This window comes from Pygoscelis adeliae, unplaced genomic scaffold, assembly GCF_000699105.1.
Source record: "Pygoscelis adeliae isolate BGI_AS28 unplaced genomic scaffold, ASM69910v1 Scaffold178, whole genome shotgun sequence".
Lineage (NCBI taxonomy): Eukaryota > Metazoa > Chordata > Aves > Sphenisciformes > Spheniscidae > Pygoscelis > Pygoscelis adeliae.
This window is the reverse complement of record NW_008825323.1, coordinates 1,492,957-1,506,270: the sequence shown is the minus strand read 5'-3', so window position 1 is coordinate 1,506,270 and position 13,314 is coordinate 1,492,957. Positions and strand designations below refer to the sequence as shown.

Sequence of the window (13,314 nt, the reverse complement as noted above, 5' to 3'; positions counted from 1 at the left end):
TACTTAAGAGTACCCAGGATAAATCTAGAGGACTAGGAAGAATATACACGACAGAAAAGGAGGTACAACTAATAAATTAATATCTGTGTATAAATATATGTAAAAAAACCCAATTATATCCTACAGTTTTCCAATAAATTATTTAACCATGTACAAACAGATCCTCTTTGCAGTTACCGAGGGGCAAATTTTTTCTCCTAGATATGTATGGTGAAACCCAGCATTGTTATCCTGCTCTTAGTAACAAAAATACATGGGAGTCCCCTTTAGTATGGGTAACAACAAACTCTCTGCCCTTACAGACGGAACAAAATAGTAAACACAGTACTGCTACTAAAGTTCAGGAAGACGTTTACTACAGCAGACAAAATTTGTTCTAATAGCTGTAGAAGACTAATCTGGTAGCCCTCTATGATGGAGTGTCTGCGTTGGTAGATAAGGGAAGAACAACTGATGTCATCTATCTTGACCACTCTAGGGCCTTTGACATGGTCCCACACAACATCCTTTTCTCTAAATTGGAGAGATATGGGTTTGACGGATGGACTACTTGATGGATAAGGAATTGGCTGGATAGCCACATCCAAAGAATTGCAGTCAACAGCTCAATGTCCAAATGCAGATCAGTGACAAGTGGGGGTCTGTACTGGGATGAGTATTGTCCAGTATCTTTATCAATGACATAGACAGTGGGACTGAGCACGCCCTCAGCAAGTTTGTGGATGATACCAAGCTGAGTGGTGTAGTTGATATACTTGAGGGAGGGGATGTGATCCAGGGAGACCCTGACAGCCTGGAGAAGTGGGCCCATGTCAACCTCATGAAGTTCAACAAGGCCAAGTGGCCTTGGTCCTGCACCCAGTATGGGGCAATCACCAGCATCAGTACAGACTGGGAAGATGAAGAATTGTGAGCAGCCCTGCAGAGCAGGACTTCTGGATATTGGCAGATGAAAAACTGGACATGAGCCGGCAATGTGCACTTGCAACCCAGAAAGCCCATTGTATCCTGGGTTGCATGACAAGAAGCGCGGCCGCAGGTTGAGGCAGGCAATTATAGCCCTTTACTCCGCTCTGGTGAGACCCCACCTGGAGTACTGCATCCAGTTCTGGAGCCCTCAGCACAGCTCATCACAGGAAAGACACGGACCTGTTGGAGCGAGTCCAGAGGAGGGCCACAAAAATGATCAGAGAGATGTACGACCCACCTGTGAAGAAAGACTGAGGGAGTTGGGGTTGTTCAGCCTGGAGAAGAGAAGGCTCTGGGGACACCTTAGTGCAGCCTTTCAGTATTTAAAAAGGGCTTATAAGAAAGATGGAAAAAGACTTTTTATCAGGGCCTGTAATGACAGGACAAGGAGCAACAGTTTTAAACTGAAAGAGAGTAGATTTAGAATGGATATAAGGCAGACATTTTTTATGATGAGGGTGGTGAGACACTGGAACAGGTTGCCCTGTTGTGAAGTTGTGAATATCCCATATACGGAAGTGTTCAGGCTCAGGTGGGATGGGGCTTTAAGCAACCTGATCTAGTTGAAGATGTCCCTACCCATGGCAGAGGGGTTGGACAGGATGATCTTTAAAGGTCCCTTCTAACCCAAACCATTCCATGATTCTCTGATTCTGGATAGTTCAAGATGAACCTTCTTTGCAAGGTAAGCTTCAGAGTATTCCAGGAATAGGAGAAAAGAGAGTAAGAAAAAAATTTGACTTAATTTTTAGCTTATCCACTTGCATATTCAATTTATTTGGAAAAAAACCCCAGTATACACTACAAATGAGGATAAACTTTACCATTTATATTCCTTAATTTCTCTTAAAGTTAGTAATAGCCTTCCTCAAGTAGAGATCCCAAATATGGAACTTCAGAATTACCAGCTGTAGTTTAAGAGGCTTTTCCTACAATCTATGAAATGACCTAAAGAATGTACATTTAGAAGCCAGATAACAATTTTTTTTTCTTTCAAATCTGCGTATCCAACCCCTTCTTCTGTTTTATGGTAATATGCAAGCCAGTGACCTTGCTATTTTATTTTTATTGACAACATTCAGTAGTGTTTTGCATGAATTACTGCAGAATCTTCTAACTGAATGACTCCCAGAAGGGGAATAAACACTACTAGTTCAAATATTCACATGCAAATAGGTGTTTGTATGAATATCTATGTATAAATGATAATTACATGTCTACATATGCCACTTTTTCCTTTCTGCAATACTCTGTGCTCTCTGGAATTTAAATGAACAGGTGTCCACGATTACTAGTAAAAGTGTATTTAAAAATATTTTTGTATATGTTTACAGCTCTCTACACTCAATATGTCAGAACTGTTTACACTGTCATTCACCTGCAATTTTATTCTCTTTCTAGAGAAGGTAGCTAATGGAGAGCAGACAGTTCTCCAAAGCAGTGATTTTTTTTTCTTTTTCTTTTTTTCCATTATTTATCGCACTGTTCAAAGTGGGGAAGTTTGGGTACTGAACCTCAGGCTGGAGGCTGGGAAAGGGTTTTTTTTTGCTGTAGGAATTAATTGTTGTGGGTGACCAAACAGGGAAGAAATCAATAAGGGGATGAGAGCTGGAGACAAGCCAGAATAAGACACTACACATAGACAACTGTTCCTTGGTAGCTCCACCTTTCCTCTGGTTTTGGATGAAACAGAGAGAAACCTTGGCATATTTAGTGCCGTAACAAACAGCAAAATAATGGGTGCCTGTGCAACTTAAGGAGTCAACGTTGCTAAAAGACCTCCCTACCCCATAGGATCTTGTAAGTCACACTGAAGGCAGAACGTGGTGCAAGTGTGATTCAGGACCCCCTCTGTCTTGCAGAAGCAAGATATTATCATGCAGCTGATTGCAGGCAACTTCTGTCATTATGAAAAATGGTGTTTCCCACAGCATCCTCTGTGGTGGTTGCAATAACAGCACTGAAGCAGGAGCAGGTCCCACTGAGTTTGTTAAGAACATGGAGGCAGTGGAGTGATCTTCTCCAAACAGTGGGTCATATGGTAAGATTCAAAATTTGAAAGTGGTAATAGGTCTTATCACTGCAGACTGCCTTTGAATATGTCTTTAAAAGCACAATATACCCATAAAATATTAAAAATAACATAAATATACTACCCCTATCTCACATTTCAGGACAGAAATATTCAGGCAGAAAGTCAGAGGCCTTTTTTTTAACAGTAAATACCACGTTATGTAGTTATAGGCAATGTTACAAACTAGAGAAATCACAGGCCTTTCTTTCTGGAAGCTTACACTATAAACACAGCTACACAGAGAGCCCTTATAGAACCAGAGGCACCATAAACCTCACCAGGCAGCTCTTTTTCTTCTCTAAAACAGCCTCTCTCCAACTTGCTCTGACCCACGCTGCACGAGGTACTTTCATTTGTGCTTGCAAAAGCCCTATGGTAGCAAAACATCAGCTTGCCATGAAGACACACAAGTAGCAGAAGTTACAACCCGCTTTAAAAAAACCCACACTATTATTGACATGTTATGGAATGCCTCTCTTCCTGATTTTTTCTTTCTTTTCTTCTGAGACCTCAGCATTCTCTGTACCATTTTCTGGACTCTATTGGAGAAAAACACCACTCTGAATCCTATGTTAAATCAAAGTTTTGTTTCAACCCTATTATTATAACTCCTCTTAGTACTTTCTGCCATTTTGCATGCCAGCTTTATTTATGGTATTGTTTCAATATTCAGGTTTTTTTTTTCTTTGGTTTAACTGCTCGGAGACAAGCCGTAACCTTCAACATGTGAATATGGAATCTCCATCCTTAAAGATAATGAAAAAAAGTTATTTATAAATAAATAAACTATATTACTCAAGACTGAATAAGGAGCCACCTTTGTGATTGCTCCAGGCAGTCCCTTTTATATCAGAAAGAAATGAAAGGGTAAAGTGCAAGTAAGGTCTTGAGTATCATACTTATAAGCTATGTTTATCAGACCTTATCCAAATTCATATAGCTCTTAGTCAAGCTGACATTTTGTCACTAAGAAATTAATACTTGAAGAAATGTCCAGATAATATTTAATATTATTTTCATTTTCTCATAAAAGGAATATATTTCTATAACCCAAATGTTCAAAAAACCCACAACCCCTCATTTCATAATACAATTATCACTGGAAATTTGAGCATTTGAACAAGACCGCTACTCTTTATAAATCTGAACATTACAAGCACTGGAATACTCAGTGGAACTTTTTAATAATCCACTGTCCCTTTTAAGTTCAGATGATATTTATTTAATGAATTGGGAAAAATGATTCAAGAATCTTTCGCAAGTTTATAAAATCTAACTGGCTTCATGCAGCCAGGGAGAAAATAGATACACTTCTATTAAAAATCTGTATATTTGCACTTGTTTATAAAACTCAGTTTTTTTTCCAAAAACACCATGAAAATAAAAGAATTATTCTAAGCTTCCCACAGTGTGTCCTATTATTATGGTATTTGTCTAAACTGCTGCAACTTTATTTTGGGAACATTATTGTATTTGAATTGTTCTGACAGAGGAGACTGACTGATACTTCCTGTTTTGCATGAGACAGATCTTTTCTTTCAAGCACGTTTCAGTTGCAAGTAGCGCTAGGAAATTTCAGAACAGAGGCATTAACTCCAAATACTCCAACACGCAGCTGGCACATGACGGGGCAGCCACCGAATATACTGCAAAACACAAGGGCTAAGAGCTGTGCCCAACACCTGGAGCCACGCAGAGGAGCACAGTGTGGGTTCGTACGTTATCGCTGCCCCTGCACCCCCACAATCGCTGCTCCTGAGCAGCCCCCGCCCTCCCCGGGACAGGGCTGTTCAATACCCCCAGCCAAAACCAGGCACAGGGACACAGTGTTCCAAGCAGGGCGGTGCTGTGTTTTGACGCTATTCTCTTTACTAGACTAGACATAACCAGTGATACTAATTTCTTGGTTTAGGTTTAACACATTTTTATCCTCCTAAGACAGTTAAGCATCTGCATAACTTTCATCATTAAAGTACTTTCACAGACTACAAAGGAACCACTAGCATGCTTAATCTTAAATGAGCACGTAGGTATCTACTGAACTGTGGTTTCTAGTGGGGTTTTCTGAACTGGAGAGAACAGTCAGTACTGTTCTGAAAGTCCAACTTGTTTGCGTAGGGGTAGTCAACGAATCATACCTGCAGCATTTGTTCTTCCTCTGAAAATATCATCGTACGCTTTCCATTGTGGCGTCACCTGGTAGGCGTGGATGAACACCACAAAAACCACTACCAAGCACATTAATGGCACCAGAGCAGCGGTGAAGAGAGCAGCATAGGCATTTGGAATGAAGCACCTGATGGAAAAAATGGAAGAAAAATGCTGTTTATAAACATAAGAGACACCTTGAACAGTCATAAGTGAAATTTCAAAAACAAATGTTTTTGAAGAAGGGTATGTTTTACAAACCACAAATTCTTTAACTCTATTCCCAGAGTAACCTTGATAGGATGCATCGGGTTCTGTTGGTTCTTATCTCCTTATTGTATCTTAAGGAATATAACATTTGCACCTTAAAAGTATGCATGTTACATTTTAGCCTAACAAATGTTGGAGAGACTTAAACTGTCGCAATGGAACAAATTATATTTTAGCAAACTCCGTGGATGCTATATTCATTTAATGTGATCACTCTTAGTCACCGAAGTCTAAAAGGGCATTATGCAATTTTCTATACTTAGCTTCTGAAACCACTAATTAAATTTTGAGAAATAATGTTTTTAAAATAAATGAGCAAGTCTTAAAGGCAAGATAACTATTCCTCCTCAAGTTGTTGGAAATTATATGTCATTTGCACACTGAAGCCAAACACTCCCTCCCTCCCATTTTTTTTAAATTGTCCTGTCTCTCCTTACCCTTTCCATTTATTAAAGTTATAATTATTTATAAAGATGTGACAGGAACATGCGTTATTCCTGAAAAAGAGTCAAATTACACATATAAGACGGTGATTTGAAGGATATGGAGATGATAGTTAAAGAGAGCTCTCAACGGTATGAGAGATCGGGGTTTTCTGTGAACTCCCTGGAGATCAGTATGTGCTTTACAGCCACTGACCTACTCTAGAGATGACGCACGACGGAGCAGCCCAAGGGACGGCCTGGGAGTCAGTATGTCTAGAGAGTATGTGGCCACTGCTATCCCTATTAAGAGGGTGTAACTTACGCAGCCCTTCTGCTTGTCAGGTCAGCTCTGCTAAATAAGCTTAGAGTCAATGCTGGTATAATATACATCCGAGAACAGCCTGGGTACATGTTTCACTGATATAACTGGTATACCTTCTGGGTTTCCTTAGGTGGACATGCGTTCTCTGTCCAGCAAGTCAAGATTGCATTCTATGTGTGTCAGCTCTTCCAGAGCATCAGTCCGGCACACTCAGTGAATCCCAAAATCATTTCCAGCAGAATCTAGATACCTTCTACAACTCTCTTTAGAAGGTACAGGCTCAGTCAGATACCAAGCTGAGATACCACCTGATAACATCACTGAGCAAGTAAGTAAGCAACAGGGAAGGTGGGAACTCTCTATTGCAATTTAAGGCATTTGTTTCACAGAATCACAGAATGGTTGAGGTAGGAAGTGACCTTGGAGGTCATCTTGCCCAACCCCCCTGCTCAAGCATGGACACATAGAGCTGGTTGCCCAGGACTGTGTCTAGATGGTTTTTTAATATCTCCAAGGATGGAGACTCCACAGCCTCTCTGGGCAACCTGTGCCCGTGCTCGGTCACCCTCACAGTGAAAAAGTGTTTCCTGGTGTTCACATGGAGCCTCCTGTGTTTCAGTTTGTGCCTGTTGCCTCTGGTCCTGTCACTGGGCACCACTGAACAGAGCCTGGGTCTCTCCTCTTTGCACCCTCCCTACAGGTATTGATACACATTAAATATGAGCCTTCTCTTCTCCAGGCTGAACAGTCCCAGCTCTCTCACCCTTTCCTCACAGGAGAGACGCTCCAGTCCCTTACTCCTCTTTGTGGCCCTTCATTGGACTTTGTACAGTCCGTCCATATCTCTTTTGTACTGAGAAGCCCAGAACTGGACCCAGTGCTCCAGGTGTGACCTCACAAGTGCTGAGCAGAGAGGAAGGATCAGCTCCCTTGACCTGCTGTCAACATGGTTGTTTCCTGGACACAACACCTGATCCATTTAATCCTTCTAATTTTTAATATTTCTTAGGTATGAAAGTTATTTTTGTTCTCCAAATGTATTCTTGAGTGGGCCCAATTAGCATTAAGACATGAAGGCACATTACCATAACCTGTGCTGCTTTTAATGATTATACTGAAGCCAAGAACCTTAGTACAAGTATAGGCTTCTATAAAATCATATTTATGTTCTGAAACCTGTAACTTTTTTCAATTTGATGCATTTTTGTATTTCAGAGATCATGTATACTCTTAAAAAACTATCTGAATGTCTTGAAAGTTTTCTGTGGACACTCCATTATATTCAGTTAATGAAAGCTGCATAAAAACGAAACCCACAGAGATGGATCACTTTTACTAATACCCCTAGGTATTTGCTCTAAAAAAGACACTGAAAAGTTACGTAGACAAGAAATACACAAAGCTGTATTAACCTACAAAGCTTACTTTGGATTTATTTTTTTAAAGCAATGGTGAGAAATTCAGCGACGACCACTACTTCCTGTAAGTTTTAGTCACATATAGTAGTGTCATGATATATCTTGAAAGATATCTTTTATGCTGGAAATCACGTGGGATATCATCATAGGGACCAACTGAAAATATTTATTATACTTGACACTGGGGGCACACATTTATTATTCCATTACCAAGACACATTTGTCACGTGGAACTACTGTGCATCTCGTATTCCTAGCATTGGATGGGAATAGAAGAAAAATGTCCCAAAACATCAGCTAAGTTGGTGTTCCAGAACACAACTATTCTACACAAAAAGGCCTAGAAAGACTGATGTGGAAATTGGAATGAACTACGTAATTACAAACCTTACTTGTTTAAAGAAGAGCATTACCTCCTGCAGTATAGCCTTCAAGTAAGTTCTTTTTTTTTTTTTTAAACAGGCACTAGACTTTGTAAAGTAAGTCTTTAATCCATGAAAGACAGAGCCATTGTGCATAATGAAGTTATTTTTGTATTTCTTTCTTGGGTGAGTAACTATAAGGCTTTCGTTTTGTTTGTTTTGAATCTGAGTATTAGCAAAAAGAAAAATACCACTACCCATTGAAATACATGCCTTGTGCAATGGGGACAAGAAAAATCAAACACTGTTAGCTTCTTCAGAGACTGTCATTTTACTACAAAGTTTCTGTGACTTCCTATTAACACTTTCTATCACCAAATTGTACTTTTTTTTTTTTCCCCTGACTGTTTTGAGAAGTTTTGCTACCAGCTTAGGTCTCTTCTAGCATTGGAAAGACAACTGTTTAGCTTTCATCCCAAGCTGCCTCCACTCTTACCCTTCTTGACTATTGTTATCTGACTGGAGGGTCCATCTTTGCTTCTGTTTTGACCACTCTGTTCTGACCACTGACTTTGTTTTGATCCCTGATTTGGTTTTGATTACTATAAATTTCTCTGATAACCTCATCAGTAACATATTTCCATTGGTTGATTCTCTTCCACTACTCCTGGCTAAATTAATTTCCTTTCAATATCTTCAAGACTCCCTCTGGCAGCCTCCCAATCACCTACTCCACCCATGGTGTCACTTTTCCCATAAACAACACTCTCCTTCCATCTCAAATGTTTCTAACTTACAAAACGTTTGCGTTTCTTTCCAATTTACGAGAACATTAAACACATTATCCAAAGCCCTGTGTATGACTGTATCTGTTATAATTCTATGAAAGGGGCTAGAAATTATTTTAGAAATAATTGTCTTTAGTGTGTGTCTTCTCCAAGGTATAATTCCATACTAGTATGTAATGACTTGTTAATCATTTTAGAACTGAAGAAACTATATTAGTTTTTTCCTTCAATACCAAGCAATAAGACACTTACTTTATGTATTTTTTAGCAGGACTAGAATGACAAGAAACAGCTTTAATATATAAGAATTTTATTCCCATTTGAGAACTACTGCAGGTGTCCATTTGATCTAAATTGATACTTTTAAATACAACAAACACGGAGCAGTTAGGACATACAAATTAACAGACAATACCCTCTTCCCTTTGGAAAAGACATAATGTCACAAAATCATATATATTTAAATCAATTCATTGATTAAAATGACCTCACTTATTGCCCAGCCAGAATCAGGGCTTCACCTTGGTTGTGCTTTTTCCCCCTTCTAATCTACAAAAGGGATTGCTAGGGTTGCTTTCTTCTCAGGGGGGTGAGGCATGATTATCTGACCCTTTAAGTATCTTTGTAAAGTCTTCTGTGATCTCTTAAACCGTAACATTTCCTAAAACTTGGAAAGGGATTCCAGCTACCTGAGATATGGAAGGCCCTCCTTTATTTTTCGTAATACTTCCAAAGGAAAAAGTGAAAACAACTGACATGCTGTATACTGGAAATATTTGTTAGCACAATTACATAATTAATATTAAAAAAGGAAAAGAAAAAAAAACACCTCAAGCAACATTGCTAAGGAAATAAGGACTATTTAAAAAATTGATGAAGGTATTCAATGAAAACACTGACATATTTTGTTCCCCTCTAAACAAGAAAGATTTAAAACAGTTCAATGTGTTATAGACCGTTTCATTCCTTTATTGCCATGTCTTGAATTCTGAGGACAATCTCCTTCAAATGCATCTTGAAACTACGGAAAGTTCAGTTTGACAAAAAATTGGAAGTGTCCTTGCCTATCAAATACCTGGTGTTCTCATTCAGTTTTGTCAGCAGGCAGCTAACAACTAGCTAACCTAGTCAAAACTTTTACTTGTCACGTGAGTTTCTCTCCAGAGCTAGACCTAGATTATTATTATGACTACTGTTGTTCCTTTATTTATTTATTTATTTACATTTAATCCTGGGCACAAAGCTCGACAACTCTTGAGCTTCTCCCTTGCTTTAGGCACAGCTGGTTGGTGGGCAGCCTGGCACAGAGAAAGGGAATTGTGGCACCATGTGAGTTTGCTCATACTGCACACGTTACATCAGGAAAGTAAAAGGCAAAGGTCGGACACATGAATTTGCACTTATATTTGTATTTCATCACCTCCGTGTAGAGAAAGAAATCTGTGTACCTAAAAAAACCACTAATGAAAGGCAAAGCTTGAATCATTTATTTATTCTTACTCAGCAAATACTTCACAAAGCAGATGAGACAATGCTAAAAAATGAAAACAGGCAAGTTGGGTTATGATCTACATATACTTCTAGATGTTCACACACTCCAGGCTTTCTTAAAAAGCAGCTCGCTCTGTTCCAGATCTTGGCTTTGTTTGGAAGAATGCTACATTACCCTTGAGTTGGCACTTCAATTTTCTTCTAGAACATGCTCAATGTTTTTCTACTAAGTGCAGAGCAGGCCAGACAATGGAAACATTTTTTGCAAATAATTACTTGCTAAAAAGCTGTTAATCTGACAAATTATCTGCAGCAAATTGTGCATGTCCTGTATCTAAGCAACCTACCAAAACCTAAAATATCTTTCTTTTATGAACTTATTCTAGATGATGATATTTATTATCTGCTTCTGGTGTTTTGGGTAGCTTAACAGTTTGATAATCAACCCTCTTTTGAAAACTTCATAGGTTTTTAATAGGCGGAAGCTCTAGGCTTTTAATTTTGACACAGTTTTTAAGTGCAATCCTCTGAGAAGATCTGATCTCTCGCATTGCATTTCGCAATCACCAGCAAACTCAGTTCTCTGCTCTATGTTCGTTTGCAATTTCAGCTGACAAATTGCTCCCGTGTAGGCCTACATCTAGTGCAATAATTCTTACAGGAGTTTATGCTGCTCCTTCTGGTCCCTTCTTCCAACTTTCTGCTTGTTTTGTAATGCTGCTGTTCTTTATATCAAATACCTTCACAGCTTTTGGCAGTGAGGTACAAACCCAAAGCAGTAAGTGTCCAGATAATGCTGTACTATTTATTTTATTTCCCTTAACACAAGCTAGAGGCCCCAGTCCATGGACCCTGCACGCACAATTCAGGATTGCTGACGTTTTATGCACATGGCCATCTACCATGATGGTAGAATCAATGCAGTGGATCAATGCAGAGTGGTTCATGAGCCACTGAGCTTTAAAGCAGAGCATTTTAAAGCAAAACAAAAATAATGCTCAATTACTTTAAAACTGCATGCAGGAAAATGCTGGTTTTAGCAACTGTTTGAGACTGAATCAGTGGCGGACATTCCCTCACAGCAGATAACTGTGTTGGCTTTTGCAGTGTGAAAGCCTCCTGAACCTGATGAATTCTCAGCCTGAATAGATTATACAGTTCCACTCTTTTTTTGTTTTATATCGTAACAGTAGTAATTTTTCCATAAATACATTAAGCAACAAGATTAATGTTTGTGCTGTGTTTTGTTTTCCACTCACCTGACAGGGAAAGAAACATGCAATTTTGTTTGTGTGCGCTGTTTTTTTAAAAAAAATTGCTTATGTTGCTATGAACTGATGTGAAGAAAACCAGTCACAAAGGGTATGCTGAGCTTAAAATGGGTAATGTTGGAGCTGATGATAGTCACTATTTCCTGAGGAAATTGAAGCCACATTCACACCAGAGAAATTTCTGTTTCTAGAGTAGATAAGATTCTAGAAATTTCTACAAGATTATACAAAAATTCACAGTGTCAAAGGGACATGTGTTTAGACTCATAGTCTTCATTCCACTTCATGCAGTCTTCTATATACATTAACAACAGACCACACAACACCATGAAAACATGGACTCAACACGTATTAAAATTCATTGGAAGACCCATTTAAAGAGAGTGGCCCAATCTGATGTGCTTTATGGCTGCCTTGGATAATGGAAGACGGTGTAGCACTTACTTGGAGGTTTTTTAAGCTTTACAGCACTGATAGGAAGTTTGCAACCCAGCCAAAAAAACAATTGCATGTATACCAGATGCCACCTCGCTACCTAACATTCCAGCAGTGTTGGCCTGCGATGGTATCATGGATACTGCTATGGGATAGTTTAACACGAGTGAGAATTTGAAAATATTTTGGAAGCACCCTCAGAAATGACTCGCTGTCCATGTGAACCTTTTACTAAAGGAAATTGTACTGTGGCTGAGAACTAAAAAGCTTTTGTCTCCATAAAAAAGCTTTTCTTTACACCACACTCCACATCATTATTGCCTGATGTCTGTCTAGCCTGATAAAGAACACGCAACCTAGATACTAGATAGATATGACACGCAACCTCTCCTGTTTCAGTGCTTCACAGCACGTACCTCTAGAGACCATTTCCCAGTGTTAAATCTTTCTTGGTGTGGTGTACGCATGTTATGTCTTGGCATAGCCAACACAGATGTGGGAGACAGATTTTTCCCTTGTTTGCTGCAACATTTCTTTATCTACTTGTAAATTGCTACCATTTTCCTGTCCGGTCTTCTTTTAACTGAACAGTCCTAGATCTTTCAATCTTTCTGAGCATATTTTATATTTAAGACCTTTGCCGGTCTCATTGATTACACCACTTTGCTAATTTATTTCTTAAATTATGGGGTCCAGCACCTTTGATACCATTTCATCTCAGTACATGACCACAGCAGAAGGCCTTTTTGTGTCCTTCAGACTAAGTTGCTTTAAAGAGAGGCCAATACCATCTCTGCCTTTTGTGCCATAACACAAAGTTGTTGACTCATGCTCAGTTTATCATCCACAAGACGCACAAGATCTTTTCGTGAAGAACTGGTAAACAGCCAGTTGTTCCCCATCCTACTTTTGCATAGCTAATTATTCTTGGCAAGATACAATTCTTTCCACATCTCCCCACTGAATACCATACCACTTTTTCAGAACAGATCTCAGATGTCAATAACATTATGAATTATAACTGACATTCAATGTACTTCTTTCCCAGCTTTGTGCTGTGGTACATTGAATGGAAACTCCTTTATCCCAGGCTTGTATTATATGAGGCAAATGTAGTATTTTCCAGTCCATTAGTAACCAAGGAGGACATTGAACAATATTTGAAGGACCTTTTAAAGTCATGATTCCTTGAGAAGTTTCATCTAAGAATTCCGAAAAATTTACCTGAGCACATAGTTAGTCTGTTGACAGTCTTTTTCAATATGTCTTGGAATATACAGGGAAATTTGAGGTGGCTAGATATGTACTAACATTGCTCCAAAGGTCAGAAAGGGCAACAAC

At 39.0% G+C, this 13,314-nt stretch overlaps 1 protein-coding gene across 1 annotated transcript in view; it reads right to left on the bottom strand.

Moving 5' to 3' along the window:
* The window catches only part of GPR98 (G protein-coupled receptor 98), a 289,750-nt gene that overhangs the window by 56,506 nt on the left and 219,930 nt on the right, over nucleotides 1-13,314 (bottom strand). Inside the window, exon 85 of the mRNA XM_009330315.1 lies at nucleotides 5,182-5,339. Coding sequence (XP_009328590.1) covers nucleotides 5,182-5,339 — 158 coding nt within the window. The remainder of the gene's footprint in view (nucleotides 1-5,181; nucleotides 5,340-13,314) is intronic.